The 19,880-nt window shown below is 43.8% G+C and overlaps 1 protein-coding gene across 1 annotated transcript in view; it reads right to left on the bottom strand.

Moving 5' to 3' along the window:
* Positions 1–19,880, bottom strand: part of LPP (LIM domain containing preferred translocation partner in lipoma) — a gene marked incomplete at its 3' end in the record, with an annotated part of 228,428 nt that overhangs the window by 65,848 nt on the left and 142,700 nt on the right. The window contains exon 6 of the mRNA XM_080349381.1: positions 4,928–5,051. Within this exon, the coding sequence (XP_080205507.1) occupies positions 4,928–5,051 (124 nt within the window). The remainder of the gene's footprint in view (positions 1–4,927; positions 5,052–19,880) is intronic.

Raw genomic sequence — 19,880 nt, 5'->3', positions numbered from 1 at the left:
TGGAAAGGTCGACAGAGCCTTAACAAATTAAATATTAGTGCCACTTATTGTTCTTTAGTCTTAACTGTGACACAGCATCTCAAAGAACCATTGGAGATGAAGGCTTCTCTGTGGGGGGCACTCATAACTGCTGCTCTTAATCACCTGCTGTCTGAAGGACTATGCAGATTAAGTACCCTGCAAATAGGGTGAAAGGGGAAAAAAGAGAGTTTGGAAAGGTAAAATGATGTGCCACAGGTCTCACGAGAGGTTAGGGTAAGAAGCAGGAAAGGAAGTCAAGCATCCTGCTTGTTGGCCTTGCTCCTCAGCCCAACTCTGCACCAGCTTTCCCACTGCCAAAGTCTGGGCATACAGCAAACACACAGAGGGAAACTACATACCCTGAATTATCAGCTCTGAGTCAAATCAAGGTCCCCTTATTGCACAAACTAAGTATTTTCATCTTAGTACCTCTCTTATCCCCACGTGCATCCCTACAACACACCAGAATTACACAAGGAGACTGATATGTTACCGAATATACGAAACTGGTGTAAAATACCAATGAAAGTTTCTTCCCACTAGTCAGGGAAACTCCTCTGCTGTGGGGAGTGACTCAGCTGGGACACAGTCCAGAAGGCAACAGGAGATGAGGGGCCCTGATGGCACTTTTCCAGTCTTAATCAGCACTGTCTGCGTTGGTGATAGAGACTGATAAGCTGCCAGAAGTCATTTCTTTCTATAAGACTGAAACAGTGGTCCAGAACAGTTGTGGTCTTCATGTGTGCATATTTTTTAATTTATTTTTTTTTTAATGCAAAATCAAGGACTTTAATTTCCCATGGTGGCCAACAAAAAGTTTTCATAGTTTCATCCTAATCTCCTGTAAATACCCATTTCTCCTCCTCCAACCTTACCCAATTTACACTCCAGAAAGTATTATTTTTTTTTCCTTTGACAAATCAGACATGTCCATCTACAATAGCACATTTATCAATGGGGAGGGCTGTGAGAGAGAGGAACCATCCCTACCACACAGTGCATAACACATTTGGGAAACCTTTCTAATAAAAAGGGATTTGATTAAAGACAAGCCAACTACCACAGATCAGCAACTGAATCAGCAGTAAAGAAGGAAAAGCAGTTTAGCCCTAAGACACTTCAATTTGCTGATCTGCCAAGGACTTCCAAGGAGAAGTCACTTCATAACCTAAAGGAGGGTAGGAGGGGATATTTACCAAAGATTAGGGTGCTTAGACTTATTATGGTAGTGTGGCCTTTCACCAAAACTAAGTTAGGCGGAATACCCAGCACGCATGTTCAACTACTAAAAATTCACAGTATTTCTTCTTTTAATTTTTATGCTTAGTGATGTTATTCCCATGCTTAAGCAACACCTTGCCAATGGCAATCAGAGTATTTCCCAGTGACCGGACCATGCTGCTGTGGTAAGTCTACGCAACAAACAGCTACAAACTGCGACCTTGCTCCAAAGCATGTCTCCAGCACGGTTCTTCTGGCCCTCACCATGCACCCGGGCTCCTTGGGAACACAATGTGAACCTTGCTGTGCTGCCAGCTGCGTGTGCTCATGTGAGCAACCACTGGTCAGAATGGTTCCCCTGACTCCGAAACCACCATCTGTAATTTCCACCCGGGGAAGCTGCAGAGAGGTGCAGTGAGCACAGACCTGATGGAAGTGCTGGCTGTCCTGCTCCTGAACTCAGCTCACCTGGTCTGCCAGCAGCACCCACCAGCAATTCCAGGGCAAAGAGACAACTTCGGTGGCTCCTGCTCCTCTTCCCTCTCCAGGAACCTTCACTTTGCCCACGCTGACTCCACAATCAAGACAACTTGATCAAAAACCAGAGACATGGCAAGTAGAACTGCAGAAGGAAGACGGTTACAGAAAAGACCCCAGAGTGCTGACAGGCCAAGTAAAATGACCTTTCTCAAGCCTGACAGTTCAAACGTAATTATTCCAACAAATTATTTTCATGACTTAATATAACGCCTTGCAGCTTTCTAGCAAGGTTAATTAGATTCCTCAATTCAAAACCTATCTGCTCTTAACAAACTTTTAATATAGTGAAATCCAGTTTTCTAAATTCAAACTAATAAAAGTGATTAGCTGACAGCTATCTAGTATGCTACAATTACCATGGCATTTAGACCTCGGGCAGAAGATATTTAATGCAAATCAGAGTCAACGTCTCTGCCCATTTGTCCTTTTTCTGATTATTTGATCAATGTGCCATATGAATCTTGTACAATCCACGCTACCATGCTAAACAAATAAAGAACAAAGGCAGAGATATCGGTTGAGACAGTTAACCAAAGCTGAAAGACTCTTTTTTTCCTCCCACACTTAATTTGTTCTTTCCACATGAGCATGAAGTTACTGAAAGGCAATGGCTGACAGCTCAAGTAGATGGGTATTTAGCTCTGACGCAGCCAGAATTAGTACAAAACTCCTGGCCTGCACTGCCATATCAAAAAGCCTCTCACACTGTGACTCCAAAGACCTTTCCCTGGGAGCAGCTCAGGCTGGAACAAACCTCGGAGCATGAGGGCAGCCCACCTCTTTGATTTTATCCAACCATAAAAAGCAGTTGTGATCCAGAACTGCTGGTTCTATGTTTTTCTTGGTAGGCATACAATTAGTTGTGGTCGCGTCTCCCGAAAAGCTGCGTGGGGCACAGCATGCTTAGAGAGCTGAGGAGTTTGGCCCAAGACACACTTCTTCTGCACATCAAGAATGCCAAGACTGGACACCACTCCAATTAGAAAATCAATCAGGTGCAGCTTGTAGTTAAACATCACCTGCCCAAGGCAGGACAACAGTGGTTGGTTGGTTTTCATCTTCCAGCTTGCATCATGCAGGATTATTCCATCTTTCATCATGCTACCACTTATATAAACAATACTGACAAAATTTCTGAATGCTCTGGAACCTCCTTTCCATTTTCTTGTCTCCTGATGAATTAAGAGCTATTGGCATGGCACTGGTTTGACCTCCCATCTGATAGTCAAACTGATGACCCAACGTTGAGACACTTTGTGTTCCAACCTTTTGAGCTATGGATGAAAAAACATTGACGTATCACACTCTCAGAGAGAGCACAGCCATCTTAGTGATACAGTATTAGTCTGCAAAACCCGAGTATTTCAGCTTCATAAATGTAAGTGCTAAACAAAACTAAAACTCCACTTCAGGAAGCAATTTCTGAGCTGTGAGGAAAATTAATCACTAGAACAGCTTATCAGGGTAGGTGGTTGACTCACTATTGCTTGAAGTCTTTAAGACAAGATTAGATTTTTTTTTTTTTAAAGTCATGATTCAATCATGTTTCCGGGAGAAATCGAGAGTAGGCAGTATAATGGTCCTTTCTGACCTTAGATCCTGTGAATCTCCAAGTTCTTTGTTCACTTGCCTACCTTTTTGGGCTATGAGAACTGGTTGGGCTTTGGTCCATCAACCAGCTCCTGCCACTCACAGCTCTGCATTAAGAAAATCACTATAATCAACTCTCATGCTTCAGGGCTTCAGCCATCTGACTGAAAGGAGCGGGAAAAAGGTATGTCCCTCTTGCCCACCCACGCTAATGGCTAAATACATGTTACGTTTGTTTGGCTGTTGTTTGGCTTTTAAAACATCAGAGAGTGAACATAAATAGATATGGGCAGAGACGAAGTCAAACGCAGCAGCACAGAAAATGCTCTCTGGTTACTCTCTCTTCAGTTATTCATTCTTGCTCACACCTCAGATCTGTGCTAGTCATCAACTCTGATGACTATCAGTGTTCACAGAGAAGACATTGCAGCTGTGAGGGTGGAGACTGTAGAAGGTACTGATGGAGAACAGGAACTGGTATCAACCCCATCTACAAGGGCAACATTTGTTTGATGAGAACCTCTTGACCTTCTCATGTAATCAGATCCTTGTCATGGCAAGATCCTTGCTTATTACTGAAACCTTGGTCCCAACTTGCTTTCTGATTAAACCAAACCACAAAAGTTTCTGTCAGCCAGAAATGTTTTGGTCCAACCAACATCTACAGCAAACAGACCTAGGGGGCAACCTAAATGAAGTTTTTAAGAAATGATGAAATAAAGGAAGATAACACAAAATGAATGGCCTATCCCAGAGCATAATTCCACAAATAAGGCAGTTTGTTTCCCAACAATACTATCACCCAAGCCTGTAAGAAACTAAGCATATAGATAAGATACATCAAGTATGCCCGAGGCTCTTGACTAATGCAGAGCTCAGAGGCCACACCACCCATGTTTTATACAAAGGCAAGATATATATTCTACACATACAGATGCCTGAAATAATTCTATTCTATACCACTTAAAAAGGAAATCAGATGCTTATCTTTTCCTGGGCAAGAAAGACGACATGGTTTCAATGAGCTCATCAGCTCAGATTTGTCTTCCTAGTACTTGATGCACCCAGTTGTGGGCTAACGAGTCTCCAAGTAAAACTAACCTGATTGACTCAAAATTGATTTCATTTTAATCTATACCAGCATACAGGAAAGGAAAATCCATGTCTCGGGAGCAGAACATATCTACACTGCCCAGTTTTTTGCATCTGCAATGAGAAGGGATGGGGCAGGTGGGCAAGACAGTCCAGTGCACCTGAATTCAGCCTAGTAGCCTAGAAGCTGCAGACAAGTGGTGTGAAAATGAACCAGACACTGAAAAATTCAACTTTATAACCACAAAGACTGTAAACATACAGCAAGTGAGCATGAGATTTATGCCAAAATTACAGAGGAAGTCCTATGGATGATTACACTTCCAGCCCAAGCATGGAAAGCAAATCCATCAAGACGAATATCACTACATTAACAGCACAGCTGTCAGGCCCCCCTGTTATAGAACCTGGTAAATACAGAAAGGAGCTACAGACTGATACAACGTGATCTGGCACTGCTCACCAAAGTAGTCATCAGAAGGAGGATTCTCCATGTCATACAGCATTTTCTTGGTCAGATGTTCCAGCTCGTCCTCAGGCCTGAAGGCAGGAGTGCTTGATGCGGGTCCAGAGCTTGGATACCCACTCTGAAAAAAAACAAGAACAGCCTGTGATGTGGTATAAAAGCATTTGCACACAGTAGGACAGTCTACTGGCTGTTCAGTGTTGAACTTCATTCTTTGTCTTATTTTTGCTGTTTTAAAAACCCAGGAGATTCACACAAGTGAACATCTCATTTAATGAAAATAGACTCCTGAAAACATCCAGTAGTGCTATATATCCTCCTGGAATGAGAAGTATTCTGTGCCTCATAATTAGGTGTGTTCTGGGTAGCACACAATAACAAATAAAGCAGAAAGTTATTCCAAGGATAACTCGATACAAACATTTTCCAACACTGAAAAAGGCTTTGGAAGCATTTCAGTTTGGTTTTGGCAAAAGATTCCATCACTTAACAACACGATATAAAAGATGCTAGAACAATCATTCCTACAGTGGTAGAGTATATGGACAAAGACAGATAATCCCGAGCTGCTACTTATGTTCTCTTCTTGTTTGTTTTGACACAAATCCTACTGTTAACATTAGTCAGAGCAGGAGCTGGTCCACAGATTTTTTAGTACTAGGGATACAAAGGTTTCAACATGTGCTTAGAAACTGAGACCTCTTGGCCTTCATGTGCTAACAGCTGGTGTACAGTATTTGCAGTCTGTCTCAGTGAGTCTTCTCCCTGGGAAACAGCAGAAGTACTGGCATATTTTGAGAAGCACAGAAATAGTCCCATGCCTAGAAATTCCTTAGAAGAAGTTAAGTTTGGTGTCCATAATGAGAAACTCCGTTATTTCAGGATTAAAACATGCTGACACCAGCTTTCCTTGTGTGTACTGCTTTCTTGAAAGACTTGCACGCAAAAACTAACTTATTTATGACATGCAGCATTTCAGTAAAGCAAGTGATTTCATTGATTAATTGCTGCCTTCATCAAGGATTGGACCTTAGATATGAAACTTATGAGCCTTAGTCTACAAGGAAGCATTTTCCCATGCTCCATGCCTACTTAAATGGGAAGAAAATGTAAAATCACTGGAGAAACAATACACTGGCCACCTCTATCTGGTTTATAGAAACTACATCTGACATGATGAATCTTTATTGAGCCAGTCATGTTCGACAGAGAAAAGCAGCTTTAAAGCACTGCAAGAGAATTAACTAAACGCTTTCACGCTTTTTTTCTTTCAGGCAAGAAGGAGATTTCAAATGAGACATCAATCAATGCAGAGAAGGTCTCAGAACGGCGCTTAGCAATAACACTTCAGTCACCCACTCCCAGAAACCAAACACTTGCATGTTTCTGACCTTGTCATATTTATTTTTCTAGGACTCACGCTAAGCTGCACCCCATTGCCCCCATGACCCGTCGACCTGATCTGCTCACAATCGCTGCACCACGAGCACAGCAGCTGATTGCGCTCCCTGGCAGTGCTGGGTTTGCTGTGCGCACACACAACCGAGCAGCTCAGCCCAGTGGGTGACACAGCCCCTGGAAGAATGGGCACCCAGAATAAGCCCCAGGCCCGAGGAGTTTCCCTGGGGGGCTGTGAGATGTCTGTTTGCCATACATTCAGCCTCCCTGCCTGAGAATATAGACTGGACCTACCATACATTCAGGTTTTACCACAGATGCATTATTTTTCTACTGAGGATTTTTTTTTTTGCTGAGCAATATTCAAGGATTTTATGCATATGCCTAGGATTCCTAGATGCCTAGCAGTTGTTTTGAGGAAGCTGCTGAACATCTTGAAATCCTGAATGTCCACACACAGCTCAGTATGCTTTATTGTACAAATGCACACACGCTGATACTTTTGGGTTACAACAACTTATTTTTTCATATGGGGAGACAGGTCTGTATGGTGCACAGGACTTGCATTTGCTTCTGAAGTCACGTAAGTGCTATCTCTGTGGGATAAATCATTCGGGTGGGGATAAGGCCACCCATAAGACTAGGAGTTTCAGAGCCAGCTACTTGACCCAGCACAGCCAGATGCCCTTGGCCAGTGCTTTGTGGCTGTTTTTAGAAGGCTCGTCAACAACTATTTCATTAGAAATAATAAATAGCATAACCCTAAAAAAAAAAGTTTATTAATAAGCCAATTAAAGGTGTCAAATGTAAAGCATTTAATCTTGGAACAACCTATTTTTTTTCCTTTGCTCTCCTGTTCTAGGAGCTGATCATGAATCTCGCCTGAACATATACACAGCAAGTACAGCCAAGGATTTATTAGCTTGAGAAACCAACCTGGCAACTGAACCTCTTAAAACATTATTCCATCTACTGTATCTATTTCAGTTTCCATGCAGAAAGGAATTACCATTGCCACCACATCGGCTGAGACTCCTTCTCTAGACTTTGCATGGAGAAGATGGTACAGCACGAAGGTGATGATGACCCCCATCCCTATGTTTCCCCCATTAATAATTACCAGTGCAGCATGAACATGTGGAAGTGCCATGTTTCAGCCAAAATCTAAAGATTTTCAGTTCTGTCTGACTTTGGTTTTGGAGGCCATCTTGCTTTGTACACACAATAAACAGGCTGCGCTCATATTTTATTTTCACTCTATTTTTCCAAACCAGGCAAATTTCTTATCCAGTACCCAATGTCAGCAAAAATAACAAATACGAACCACAATGTTATGAGATGCTTTAACCTATTTTGACTAAAATGCTATGCACTTTTGACAAATATTTAAGTGGTGCTAGGCACATATTTTTCCTCCTTGCATGGTGCATGCTGACTGCATGCCTCCAGGAAAATGCACTTCATACATATGAACACGCTGTTGGGTTTGCTGGGACACGCACAAACACAAACATAGAAAGAAAAGCGTATCTTTAGTCCAATCCAAAATGCTTGTTTCAGCAAAACAGTTTCCTTCCTCCTCCTTTGTTAGGTCAGGGGAAAAATATAACTCTGGCTTTCCTTTAAAAAAGAGCTGTATTGTTGTTTATTAAACTTCCTCTGTTTTGTCATGATCTGTACAATGATCAAGGCTGTCTAGAAATCCAATTTGCTATCTAATCTGCCACAGTTATCTTCACACGTTCTCCTTTCTCCACAATGCCTCTATGCACACAAATATAAACTTCCTGAGCTAGACACAGCTCAAAGGTGGGGTCTGTGCTGAACTGCAACACAACCTCCCAAATTCCCTGAGTCCCCCTCTGTCTGGCTAACCACAGCAACATCAGGGATGATAAACTGACCCGTGAAAATGGAAAAGAGCCTTGGTCAGCTAAAAGCCATCGGGAGGGACCGTGCTTTGGGCACAGGAGCACCTGAGTCCAACCTTCGCTACCGTCATCAAATCCTGAACAACCTCGGTGAAGAGCATGACAACACATTTGCAGATACAAATGCATTCACAAATAAACACTGTCCTGCATGTTTAGTTAATGGGATGTTTAGGAAAATGCCAGCATTCCCAGGGTTAAACCCCGTGGCAGAAAATATCTTCATGCTACAAATGAAAGGAAGTGAGTTAATCGTTCGTGCCACTCTCAAAGCACTGCAACAACATCTGGCTCATCTTCCTCATTAAAGTTCAGTTCCTAAAAAGCCAGGTCAAAAGAAGCACTCGTGTGGAATCACTGCATAATTATTTTGGTACACCAAGTCGGTATTTCAGCGCTCCTCTGGCGCGTTTTCTACTCCAGACCTCACTGGTAATCAGCTGTGAGTGCATTTGCCAACGTGAACCTTCCCCATCCATGTATAATTTTTACCCGAATGGGCAAAAACCACAGTGCAAAATCTGCAGAGACATCTGAAGATGATGCTGTGATGAACGCACCGTCATTCAGAGTGCACTGTACGTGGTCATTCTTCTTGTCCATTTGCAAATGTTGTAAAAGAAGCTGCTTCTCTCTGAAAGAAAATAACTTCAATTATGTGTTCCCAATTACAGAAACGTGGAAATTATCTTCTTTTCAGAAGGTAGAATTAGCCCAATTTGGAACTGAAAGGGAGCCAGAAACATCTTTCACTGATACTTGCTTTCCCTTTCATTTTTTTCTTCTTGTTCATCTGCATAAAGTTAGCACTTTCCTTTCACTTCACTCACCAAAACTCATCATCAGTTAAATAAACAGTTAAATAGAATTGCAGCACATTTTTTATTCAATGGCCTGACAAAGACCATACTTTTTTCATTTAAGTTATTGACTGTCCAAAACAATCGCAAAGTTTCAGACCAAAAAATCCAGCATGGTGCCGCATCTCTCATGAGTCAAGCTCCCAAAGAAATATCAAGATTGCCTGCAGCTGCAATTCAGTTTATAATTAAGGCCAACTGATCTCTCTTACAGAGGAGATGCACTTGAAAAAGAAATATTTTAATTCTTTATTTATTTTCCCAGTGAAAAGTTACAGCTGCCAGAGTACATACAGATTCCTGAAAAGACAATTCTGCCTGGATTCCCTGCGACACGCACATTCCTGGGTTTACTCCTGGTCAGAGAGTAATTCATCGCGATGCTCTGCAGAAGCTGCCCTGCACGAGGAGATACCCACCGACAGCCAGTGCCCTCCTGCCCACACCAGCAACCCAAAATCACAAGTTTTTGGGTGAGCAGGAGCAAGGTCTCCTACAGGACAAGCGCCCGGTCCCCTCGCTGCCCTCCTGCCCGGCCACCACCTCCCATAGCAAACCAGCAACCCAGAAGGGGTCCAGCAGCAGAGCCCTCATCTGTTAAACACCAGCTTGCTTGGAAATGGGATAGTTTTGCAACTACTTCAAAGCTCTAGAGGATATTTTTCTTTATTTTTAAACTTCATTATTGTAACTGTGTCCTCACTTAGCTATCCAGGCACATTCCCAGTCCTATTCTAATCCTGCAAAGCTCTTGGTTTCAACAGTCTCTCGTGACACTACGTTACACAGAATTTAAGTAACAATAATAAAAAAAATACATATATTTTCTCTGTTTTAACTTCACAGCCTGCAATTTGCCAAACACCTCTTTTTCTCACTCTGTGAAACTGGGATGCAGATAGGTGGAAGAGGAGCATCTTGTCTGATATGTTTAAAAGAAAGACAATAGAGCCAGAATGTAGAACCATTAAATAGCTGAGAAGTTCCCAGGAGTTCTGAAAATCAGGCTGCTCATACAAATGTCTGTTTTGACTCTTCGGAGTCCAGCTTTTAGCTTACAGTCATGAAAACAAAATCTTGGTCTCTGTATTGATACTGAATTCAATAAGATCACCATACACGCACCCTAATTACTCTGTAAAACGAGTATAACAATATTTCTCTCTTAATTAATCAGTGCCCGCAAAGCTCTCCAAGCTTCTGCAATGTGACTCCACAGACATAGAATGTTCTATTAATCATCAAGCACAGTAATAAATCAGCATGACTGTTTTATCCTTGGATTGTTTGTATTCTACCATATGCAAACAGACTGTAGCTTTTCTTGCTCTCTTCATGTTCTCACTAGTGTTTTGAATCTGACACCTATTTTTGATAGGTGTCATAAAGGCTGGATAATCTGTAAACTGCTATCTGCTGCTTGCTTCTGCATTGAGCACGACTGTGTTAAATGAGAGTTTCCACTTCTATTACAGAGAGCTGCTGTTTCTGCTGAGCACTGGGGTTTGTTTATATATTCAGGGTTAACAGGAAATGAGCAAGATTTTTATGGAGCAACATTTGCCGTTTCTCATTAGAAAAAGCAAACCAAACAGATCTCCAAGTAATAAAATTTTGATATGTTATCTCAGGAAACAGTACATATAAACTACATTTCAATTAAGAACACCTAGAAAACACTACATTTTCATGTCCTGTTGCTGCTGAAATGTATATAAAGAAACAAGTGCAGCAGTGCCTCATCTTGCCTGAGGCCTCTTGGCCCTATCATTACACAAATACACTTCATTTGTCAAGGCTTATCTCATATGAAAAGGGGAGCAGGCTGTTTTGGTTTCTGTTTTCCTATTAACCCCACTTACTTTCGTAATAGATATTTGAGGTACCCTTTAAAAAGGCCAGGAACTCAAGGCAAAAGCTGGATGGTGCTACTGTGAGGGAGAATGAGGCATCACCGCTACACCAGTAAAAGGATAGTGTATAATTTTAGTCCTATGTTTTTGGCTAGAAGAGCTTGGTCTCCTTCTCCTAATTACATCAGGAGCTCCTACGCTTACTTGTCTATTTGTTTCAAGATTGAAGGCTTTATTTTGCTTTAAGCTGCTTGCCTTGACGCATCTCTCTGGGCTCAGACTCAAGCACTCTCTTACTCCCATGTATCAGCAGCAGCAGTAAAGACCCTATAGGCTGCTTATCCACTCCCCTCCTCTTTATGTCATAACACTGTAGGCTTCTGGGGCTGCCTTTAAAGTACTAATGAATTACTATATTTACAGCTATCAGCAGGTCAAAATCTGCATTTCAGAGTAGGAGCTGTAAGCATCCATAGGAGATGACAGTCTCAAACCCTTAGTCCTGAGCTGCGTAGGGAAGTGCTGTAGATGGGTTTGGATTTGCTTCTTGTCATCTTGGCTATACATCTTGGGGTACAGAGTGCCACCTAGGGCTTCTTGCTTGGGGAGATGATGAGCCTCAAGACCCTTACAGAGCTCCCTTTTGTAAATGCAAGGTAGCTCTACTGAAAGGCATGGAGCTGAGGGACTCTGGTCACAGCAAGCGGCTCCCCAAAACAGGGCTCATGGTCTCCCCACCATCCTCATCTTATAGGACAAGTAGAGGGACACACCTAGCAAAACTGGGAACACTCCAAAACTCATACTGATGAGAAGAGATGTGTTTGCTCACACAGCACACATCTAGCCCAGATGATTCATCGCCACAATAAAATGATCAAAAAAAGTACCCTCCTTCCAAAACCTGCCCTTCCAGAAGCAGCCCTAGAGCACAAGGAAATAATGGACTAGATGACCTCCAGAGATCCCTTCCAACCCAACCATTCTGCGGTTCTGTGATTGAGCTTTGTTCTGTCTTAAGTTTTCAGTTTGCAAAGCGCTTCGCAAAGGCAGAGCTCAACTGTTTCTACGATGAAGAGCGACAGCGCAGGCCGGGCTCACACACACCTCAGGCACAAAGCATCCTCCGGTGGACCAGAGCGATGGGGGAGCTCCTGCCATTCACTGTGCAGTGGGGGGGTTGGATGGGGTGTCTGTGCAATTGGCACCACCTGCCCTGCGGTTCAGGTTCATCGCCTATTTTGAAAAAATAGGCTGTCCCAGCTGCAGTGCTTTAGCAGGTAACAGAACCAGAAGTGCTGGGGCATCGCTTGTTTCAAAAGAAAAATAAATCTCACTGTTTTAATGGTACTAATTTTGCATGTGAAACTTGCATTCATACTGTATTAACAGTTTAAATATAGCTTTCTTACCAGATGCCTGAATATGCTAGAAAAGATACTTAAAGTATGCAAATTGGGTTTCTGTTTTAATACACAAAGAAAGTTAAAATCACATCACTTTCCATCACCAAGACAGGTTTCAACCTAAGCTTTTTTCATGTGAAAACTATAACAGCAAACAAATGGTTAACCAAATGTGTTTAACTCACTATCTCTAGTCTCACTTTTAGTCAACTGTGACATGGGCCATTACACTTCCCAGGACACCGGTGACTTAAATGAAGACTACATATTTTGCTTAACATTAAAAGATTATATATTTAAATTACAGTAAAAACAAAACAAAACAAAATACAAAAACTAAAAACAAAATCCCACCACTTCTCAGACTGGAGTTGGTGCTTGGTTCAGCATCCATAGCATCGGAGGGCAGGATTCCTGAGGTTTATCCCCAGCAATATTCTTAACCAGTCTGATCCTGCACCCTGCTGTTATAAATGGTGTTCATAATGCTTGGCTCTCTCAAGGGAGTTTGAAAGTCTCAATGAACTCTTGATTACAAAATGCTTGAGATCCTTGAATGAAAGACACTGAAAGAGTACAAATGATGACTCTTATTATTTTTGGTAGCCAAAGTTTTGCCTCTTTCCACTCACATGTGCCTTCATTTTGTCTTTTAAAATAATATCTTCAAAACAAACACTGGTCTCCCACCACAGCCCTCAGCTGTCTTGTTGTATAAATAGAAGCGATAAGAATAATATTAGTGAAAACAATAATGTGGCAGAAGCAAATTACATTCCTGCTGGACTCAGAAATCTCTTATCTCAGTACTGGAAGATTTCTCCTTTTTACTTGTGTTCTGATCCCAGAATCACCTGTTCTCTTCTCCTCATGTGTAGCTGCTTTCACTCTAAGAGCTTTGCTGTTTTCCTCTTAGCTTGGCACGGGCCATGTTTATTGAAGTGGTTACTGGAGGGTCCCAACCCCTTTTAACAAAATGAGTACAAGTTCCTTTGGAAAGCAGATGGGGACCTCTGAAGACGTCAGAGAGTGTAAGCGCTGAGTACGATCCTTCATTTGACTTTCAGTCTCTCAGGTGAGTCAGTGAGGGGAAAGGAGGCAGAAAAGTAACAGACAGTCCAGACATCTGGATTCTGCCCAGGTCATCTACCATGCTCACCCCTCAGGCAAGGCGTGCTTCAAAGATGACAGAAAATACTCAAAATGACCCCTCTTATAGTGATGCAAGAGAAAAGACAATTTGTAAATGATAATGAGAAGATTGCTACTCTTCAAAGTCAGAGGGAAAGCTCATTTGCTTGCACCTCAAGCACTTGTGGTGAAAGATTGTAGAGTATCGGGAGGGTACTGACACAGTTCAAGACAACATGTAAGCATTATTGATCAGAGTTCATACACTAATTTCTCCTTCAAATAGAGCATCTCTATATTTTATACCACCTATATGGTTGGTTTTGTCACTGAATTGCTTTATACACCTTTAAGAGACTGAAGCTTTACTGCATTTATAACAATTAATTCTCCTCATGAAGAGCTCTCTGCAGGTATCTCTAGGTCACCTGAATCTCAGCTCAGCCATCTAACAGCATGTCAAGTACCATTTGCAAAGATGTGTTATTTAATTCATGAGGAGCAGTTGCCTGGACCATCAGTGTTGAGGCTCTCAGCAGCTCACACCTACCACCTCCACCAGCAAGCCCTGGCCTCTCTGGTATCTCTAGCCCAAGCTATGACAACAGCCTCTTCACAAAATTACCAGATTGGAGCTGATGATAATGGCTAGTGATTAAAAAACCTAAAGATCCCTCTCACCTTTGTGAAATTGAGGTGTTCACCAAAAACGGGCAGTTTGCTTGCAGAGCTAATGCTACTTGCCCACATTAGAGTCTGGGACAATGTCTGGCAGCAAGCTCGTGGTACAGCCGCATCCACAAGGCACTAGCTCTACTTGCAGGTGCTGGTGTGATGCTGAGCACTGTCAGGCAAATGATACGACTCACTGGAAGTACGGAAAAAGGTGGTGAAATTAAACAGTGCCATTGAGAATACACAAGAAAAAGAGAGAGTGAAAGGCTGCAGCCCACAGTGAATGTCATCTTGATAGCCTAAGTACTGCTGCTTTAGCAGAGACTTGTACATGTTTCACTATCAACGACCCTGGTATAATCAGAAATAATATTTTCAGAACAAAGCAATGCCAAATTCTATACCGAACTTGAGGGAAAAAGGCCAGGGCAGATGCCCTCATCTAGATTATCATTTATTTCACCCAATGCACTTATGAAAATGATCTCCTATTTGGCTCACAGCAGTAGAAATTTCTCAACAAAGTCATCATTCTTCTGTAATACAGTCCAGGGCATCTAAGTATTACTCAGGTAAGAGTTCCAAGTCCCCCTTGAAACACTGTCTCTGCTCACGAACTTCCCACAATCAGAAGGGGGTGGGAGCTGAGAAAAGGACAGCAAGAGATAAGGAATAATTTTCCCTCAGAGAGAACCACAGGCTGAAGACCCAGTATGTCCCACCTGGTGGCCAAATCACAGCAGAGAGGCGAGGAAGCACGGATTATGGGCTACCAAGAAATGCCACAGGAAGCTTCATCACAGCTACTCAACCTTGCAACCTGCTGGAACAGCAGTGAAGATCTGAGCTGGCTGTGCTACTCACAGCGGTTGCAGATGCTACCCATTCTGCTTGTGGAGGAGGCAGGAGATGGCCCTTGGAGGAGAAGAGCCACAGAAGCAAGGAGGTCAAGGTCAATGCTGGAATGAGGGCTCTGGCAACGTGGGTAAAGAGCCAGAGGAAAGAGCAAATTAGCCTTTTCCAACACAAATATAACAATTAAAAAAGGCAGAACTACAAAGGCAGGAGCTTCCAGAGCTGGCAAGAGCCTGTGGAGAGAGTTCTGTATGCGCTTACTGCATGAAGGAGAGTGGCTGAGGGAAGATTCATGTGCAAAGGAGCTGGATGAAATAGAAGAATGGATAACACCATCCTCAGAGCAGGGACCAAGCAGGAAAGCAAGAGCAAATGAGAGGTATCAGCATCAGCTGATTTTAGTCTATCACTTTCCTTGTACAAGAACTATCCAATATTAACCAAAACCCTCCAGTTTCAGACTATAGGCTTCTGGACACACGTGCATGTGCGTTTTTGCTGGGGCATCAGGGAGGGTCAGCACCCAGAGGGCAGAACACTACACCCTCAGTCTCACTTGATTCCCATATGGAAGGGTTATAAGGGATTCAAATGTCATATATACATCCCACTCGCTTCCCCGGCTGCACATAGTCCATGATCCCACGTCCATCATAGGCACACTTTTCAGCCAAACAGAAAACTACCTTGTGGTCACGATGATCCACACGTTAGGTGCATAGTTGCTTCTGCTGCAGGAATTGTGCTGTGCACTGCAGAAGTGCCTACAGTCTCCAAGCCAGCTCAGGTTAGGAATAAAGAGCAAGGAGAAGAAATTCCCTTCTCAGTGCTGGAGCCAGAAGGGGATGTGGGGATCCCTGGAATCAGAGTGATTCTACTGCTTTCCCATCAGCCTCTTAAAAAGCCCCAAGATATTGGCAGCCAAGCCAGCCTATGCACTGAGAAAGGGAATCTGAACTTCCCCAGCTGCAGCCTCTAAGGCTGCTGCCGGCCTGAGGGCGCAGCCACTGCCCTGACATACAGACCTAATGATTTGCACTGTTCAAGGCATCAAATGCTTGAAGAAACTCGCCCTGCTCAGAAGGCCATGCTCAAGCTGTATTTCTGTGCCATCTTTTGTGAGAGGCCGGGACTGACTTTGAGGAGGTCAGGAAGAGCCTGATGGCTCAATAAATAAGAGACACTTGGGAGAGTTAGCAGAACTGACAGCTCAACAAGATCCATGTTTAGCTGTCAAAACATTCCTACATGTACAGAGATGCAGCTAAGAAGGCTGTCCACATACCTCCTGGGCTAGAAACAAACTTATCTCGCTAATTGGTCAAGCGGTACTTCACGGAGAATGGAGCGAGCTGGAAGAGGTGGCATGTGCAATTACAGCTGACGAGGCTGAGGGCTGTGGCAGGACATAACATTGTGCCTGGACCACTCTGATGTATTTAAAAGATTGCTTTGTCCATGAGATGTTTTCATGTCCTATTCGAGCACAACAACAGCAGCAGCCCCCTTCTGTTTTTTTAATGATTAAGCAGCTCACAGATTGACTGAGCAACGGCTGAAGGGGAAAAACAAAGATATATATATATACAATTCTGCTTGCAGAATTTACTTGAAAAGGATGGTCTAGACATTCAGATGGTGCAAATCAGAGTCGCTCCAAAGAACTCACTGATTTACACAGCAGCAGAGGATCTAGCTCAGCGTGCCAAAGTGAGCAATGTACTCAGGTGTACACTGGCTGGTTGAAAAGCACTATTTGAGTCAGCAAGGCTGTCCAAGACTAACTGCAGCCCCCTGAGCCCTCAGCTGCAATTGTCTTTCACGGGAACATATGACACAAGGGAGAAAACCAGCTCCCAGGCTACCAGACCAAGAGCAAACAGTGCAGACAAAGATCCCACTCCGAGGATATGGGTGATTGAAACCTGCTTCCTTGCAGGTGACACTCTAGGGCTTAACTGGTTGTAAGTCCCTGTCCTCAGCTATGGGGCCCCTCTCAGTCTGGCTTTCATGGACTCTTACTACCACCTCTCAGCTCAGACTAATCTGTTTTCTGGGGACTCCTCTCCCCTTGCTCCTTTTGAGGAGCCAGCTCCCTCTTGGAGAGGACCTCAGAGCAAGGATGCCTCCTCCACCTCCCTTCTCACCTACCCTTGTTCCCAAGAGCCAAGCAAATTTCAAAAGCATACCTAGAAAAGTGTTGTGAACACCACTTTGCAGACTCCTTCCTCCTCTTCTCCTTGAAACTATGTATTCTGCTCTGCATGCTCCCTTCCTGCCCCCTCTGCATTAGGTTTACACTACTAAATAGGGGCCTCAGGCCCCCTCCCTGTGTAGGAGATGCATCTGAAAATCATTCACACACTTCAAAGGGTTTGCAACATAGAGGAGAAGAAACAGTGAGGCCAGCAAAGTGCTGGAAGAGATTGCCTGGAGAGAGTCCGCAATTTCCATCACTGAGGTTTTTCAGGGTAGGAACAAACAAATATTCGTAAAGAACGTACAGATTCATAAAGAACAAATATTCGTAAGAACGGCTTAGGCAGAGTTGATCCTGTCTCTGAGCAGCAGATAGATCTTCAAGTGTGTTCTAGCCTTATTGTTTACACTTCTGCAATTGTGATAGCAGTTATGACATATTCTGCAACAGAGTTGAGCAAAGCCGGCTGAAGGTCCTATGGATCATTTCAGGGCTGAAGCTGCTTACAGGAAAGGAAGATCATGTGCAGTATTAAGTTATTTTATGGTTTTGTTCCAGATCCTAAATCACAGAAACTTTGTTCAGAAATAGTGTGACAAAGAAGCTGGGTCCTAAACAGGCACAGTGACTGCCCTTCTTTTATCACCCCCAAGATGCTGCTTCTCCAGCTTAGACTTGAGGTGCATGAGGCAGCTCACATTCAGAGCACCCATTTTATGGGCTGTAAATATTTGTGTTAGACAGATAAAGAGCTGCTTTTGCCCTGGCCCACAGGAATGCCCATCTGACGCTTGGTGCAGATTCCCCTTAAAACCTCCCAGAAGCTAGGGAGGATGCAGTGAGGCTGGCCAGGAGCAAGGCAATGGCAGGGAAGGAAGCATTCAGAACATCAGCATAGGTGCCCCAGGCAGCAAAATGCTTCATGTGTTTATTGTGCAAAGACCCATGTGTGCCTGCAGCGGATGGAAGGGAAGAAGTTACTCTAGAAATATCCACGCAAGTCCTCCCTGGAATACTGCCTTATGGGGAAAACAAATGGTAGGGGAGCTATCTAATCTACCCATTGCAAAGTCTTCAAGCCACAAGACAGTATTTACTAGCAGGTACCAGACAACATTCAAGCAAGAACAGAAAGTCACTTTTCTAACCCTCCTTGTGAATTGCTCCCATCTGTACAAGAGAGCAATCCAAAGTCCTTACGCCCATGACAGCTCTGCAATCACACGCTTCAGTTTTTAAACCCAAAATAGCGCTAGCCAGACCATGGCGAGGCTGGTGCATCTCATGCAGCTGTGCTGATAAAGAGGAGACATGGCAAGCGGCGGTCCGGGGCACAGGTTGCTAAGGGAACGTCGCGAAGCCACCACAGATTTCGCTGCCACTCGCTGGCTCTTCCCACTCTTCCCACCTTGCTCACGCTGTGCCAGCTCCTTCACCCCGAGAGAGCCATTCTTCCTGTCTGAAGTGTGCAAAAACAAATCTGCTGGCAACAATGGAGCACGATTGCTTGGCATGTGTTCTCAAGGCAAAAAAAAAATACCTCTATCCTTTGATTTTCAAAGGCAGCCAGTTGATGGGTTGGGGGAAAAAATCACTCTCACCATTTTCTCTACACCTGCGTGTTATTTCATTCAACCTGTGCTATGACTAAGGGTGGGTGGCAAGCCCAGGTGGTGCAACTCAATGGGTTAACTTTGTGGGAGCCACGCCAGCTTGCAGATGGCAAGATATGGTGCCCTGAAAGCCACCCTGTGCCTTCTGGACCCTTCCTCCTGCCCTAACACACTGCCCTTTGGGACACCGTTGTAGGAGCCAGCACAGCTCTGCAAACACAGCTGGGCATCGCATGGTGCTCCCACCACTCCAGTGGACAGCAGGGCTCACGAGAAAAGGCACACAAGCAAGGAAAGGGCTGATGGAGAACCAGGAGGGACGGAAAAGAAACCTCTGCCTTCTCAAGAAAGAGCTGGGGTAAGGAGAGATCAGTGACGATGGTGGAAACACAAGGCTTTCCAGTATTAATCAATCTTTAAACAATCTGACTGATTAGGAAATGCAGTGCTCCTTACTGAGGCACTGGAGACATATATTTAGATGTTGGGTGTGTTTTCCCACCCTGCGTTATTTTTAGCTGCCAGTTGATGCTAGGCTGGTGGTGGCTGCTGTTGGATTGATGAGGCTCCCCTGCGATGGCAGCTGGGTGAGAGACGGCAACCAGGATCTCATTTGCCCTGGCACGCTGCCTATTGCTGGAGCCCCTGGCTGGACAAGGAAACAGCGCAAGAGTGGAGCAGGAGCTGGATCCTCAGACCTGTACTCACACACCGAGGCTGCTGGCCTGGTTAAATGCCCTTCAGTACCAACAGAGGCTTAATTAAACCCTGAAAGTGGCAGAGAGGAGACACCCAACAAAGCTGTATAGCTCTAGGAAATAACCAGAGAGAACAAATTTGGAAGTGACTTTGGGAGATTGCTTAATAAACCTCCTTATACCAAGAAGAAGTAAAATACAGCATGTGTTTGAGGACCTATTACACATGTTAATTCTGGAGACTGAGGAAGAAGCACTTCATTTTCCTAGTAATAGCATAACACAAATCTTGGGTGCCCACATCCTCTAGACAAGGGGAAATGTGTGTGA

The sequence above is a fragment of the Nesoenas mayeri genome (assembly GCF_963082525.1).
Source record: "Nesoenas mayeri genome assembly, chromosome: 9".
Lineage (NCBI taxonomy): Eukaryota > Metazoa > Chordata > Aves > Columbiformes > Columbidae > Nesoenas > Nesoenas mayeri.
The sequence above is the reverse complement of the archived record's forward strand: the minus strand, read 5'-3'. Positions and strand labels throughout refer to the sequence as shown.